Source organism: Lupinus angustifolius, chromosome LG19, assembly GCF_001865875.1.
Source record: "Lupinus angustifolius cultivar Tanjil chromosome LG19, LupAngTanjil_v1.0, whole genome shotgun sequence".
Lineage (NCBI taxonomy): Eukaryota > Viridiplantae > Streptophyta > Magnoliopsida > Fabales > Fabaceae > Lupinus > Lupinus angustifolius.
The window spans coordinates 11083161-11086048 of NC_032027.1; the positions used below are offsets into that span (position 1 = coordinate 11083161).

At 36.6% G+C, this 2888-nt stretch overlaps 1 protein-coding gene across 1 annotated transcript; it reads right to left on the reverse strand.

Annotated features, from left to right (window-relative positions):
* On the reverse strand, positions 314 to 706 carry LOC109333980 (RING-H2 finger protein ATL5-like). Its single transcript, XM_019569558.1, has one exon. It carries the CDS (start codon positions 704 to 706, stop codon positions 314 to 316), a length of 393 nt encoding a protein of 130 aa, XP_019425103.1.

Genomic DNA, 2888 nt, shown 5'->3' on the forward strand with positions numbered 1-2888 from the left:
GAACCAATTATAAAGTTGACATCTCTAAATCATAAACAATATCATTTTTTTTCCGATGAAATCTTAAACAATATCATTATGACTAGAAGATTGAGCTCGATCTCCTTGATGATCTCTCCCCACTAAGAATCCAAGGGAACGAGTTCAATCATGAATTTGAACCAATGATTTTACGTGGCCCAGCAATAGTAGTAACATCTGATGTGCCTTCTATGGGTTCAACCAAGACTATAGCCCTTGGTGCACCATGAAGAACTAAGTCATTAGGACCCTCTCGTGGCTGCAGTTCGAGCCGTGGTTCAGCCTTCGTTCTTCAAATTGGACACGTGGTGTGTGAAGCCAACCATTTATCTATGCAACCAACATGGAAAATGTGCTTACAATTAGGCAATAACCTCACCATTTCATCATTATCAAAATCACTTAAGCACAGAGCACAATCGTTATTATTATCATCATGATCTTGTCTTTGTTGTTGGTGTGGTCCTTTTTTCTTGAAGATGAACATAGGAAGAGCCTTGATGAGTAAAGGGTCGAGTCCTGTGTTTCGCGGTGCAGTTCGGTCATGAGGGTGTGTCACGGTGAGGGTGAGATGGTGAATGGAAGCTCCACGGCCAGCTTGGCGTCTTAGAACAAACCTTTCATAGACGTTAAGTGCAAGGATCCAAAGTTTGACAATTGATAATAAAACTATGCCTATGACCATTATCTTTCTATTTAACTCACTGAGATTCTTGCCACTCGAATTGGAGATTAACGAACCAATCAAATGATGTTCATCCATGAAACATGGATAGAGAAAGGAAGAGTATGTTTGTGTGATGAAAGAAGTAATGAGGGTGCTTAGTAATGTTGTTTGATGTCATGTATCTGTTTGAAGATGTAATATTCGGGTGAATCTTGTCTAGTTGGAAATGAGAGTACGGAGGGATTGGAGATCACTTATTTCCAACTGTGTCTCATTCGTTGTCTCAAGCCAATCATATCCTAACACGTAAATAAAATAAAAAATTTAAAAGCAAAAAGTAATAAAATGAAGCATTATGATTGGTTTTGGACATGAAATGAGACACTGTTGATTGCATATTATTTTTTCTTTGTTTTTTTACTCTACTTTTCTTTCTAGGAGAGGTGTTTGTGATTAGGGATTTGAAAATTATTCTTAATCCATAAATCATTCAAACAAAAGAAAATTAAATTTATTCAAATTTATCTATTATAGTTAATAAATTTAAATAGATATAATCAAAAAGATACTTTTAGTAATAAATAGATTCGAATCCATCAATTATATACAATGTACCATGTAACGCCCCGAAAAATACTTCTCAAAACATTGCAGAAAATGGGTAATTTTTTTTTTGAATTGGTGTTATAAAAATTGTTTCCTTTTCAAAACCTTCCTTTTCCGGGACATCACTTTAAGTAACATATAACGCGGAAATCAAAACTGGTTACCTAACGGTAACTAAAATGTTACAACATTTCCTGAATATACATCTTCATAGATATAAAAGATCATAAGTACTTAATATACATATCCAACAAGAAAGGGCGGAAATATTAATCATCGCCAACAGACACTAAACAAAGACATGAACAAGCTGAAGCCGTCAGTGTTTCAAAAGTCACAAAATGATAAGCAACTCCTAGTGGCTAACTCCAAAGCTAGGGTACTGCCTCTCCTCATGTCCCCTCCTGGAACATCACGGACGGGTAGTATCAAATCCGAGCAAGGTTGTCTACCTGACGAGCACACGTCCGAAAAGCAAACAATAGAAAAGAAGAGAAATAGAGAGTAAGACATCTAATGAACATAAATTCATTGACGGCGTGGACTTACTCAGAATATTACACTCAGATATGAAAAACAGTTCATATATATATATAACATATTACATTATAACTCATCAGTTGTTCTCGTAAACAATTATCCAATCCACATGAGTAATATAACCAAACTCATCAATTGTTCTCATAAACAATTATCTAATCAACCTATGTAATGTAAACAACACTTATTCCCAAACAATATCATAATTCACCATTTATCAATATATAATTCATCGACAAGATATCATGACTATAATTAAATAACACATAAGTGAAGATCATACTCTAAATAATAACATATACATATATTATCTATAACCGACGTCATAACCCACCATTTATCAATATAAACAATAATGTATCAACATACATTTCATAAACAAATATCATAACCATAAGTAATAATATGTTCATAATGTTGATGATGCATGATGTTTATAACTCAAATGTGGGAATCCACTTCCACAAGTGCAATATATGCAGGCTATGTCATGATCATTCACCTTACACCAATATCCTCCCATTAACCTAGTCGGAAAAAAATCAAGAGTACAGGTCTCATACCAAACCACTTTGTACGCACCCGAAATAACATATCCTCGCAAGGAAGTAAAAACAAATCGATCGGTTCCCTCAAGAACAATCCTACCCGGACCTAGGTCGTACAAACGCTTTCTGGGCATCCCTCTCATTGATCCAGATTGCAAAGAGGGCCGATCTTACGTTAACACGTAATATAAAGGAAATACAACCCACCACTACGACCGTCGCTGAATACCCTGGACGGTCCCAGACCAAGCCTCTTACGGTCAGCCGATCTCGCTCCGTGGTACCCTGGGTTCCTTTCTGGGTAGTGCCCTAATTCACATCATACTCAAAGGGTAACGTCCCTACCACTACGACCATCGTTGAATCACTCTGGACGGTCCCAGACCAAGCCACTTAAGGTCAGACGATCTCGCTCCGTGGTATCACGTATCCTTTTCTGGGCATCGCCCTAAATCATACATCCTTCTCGGATTACTTTCTTTAAAATTAATTTCCGAGTTGACTAT

Coding starts and splice junctions, on each gene's coding strand:
- LOC109333980 (XM_019569558.1), bottom strand. CDS start 706: ATGGTCATAGGCATAGTTTTATTATCAATTGTCAAACTTTGGATCCTT.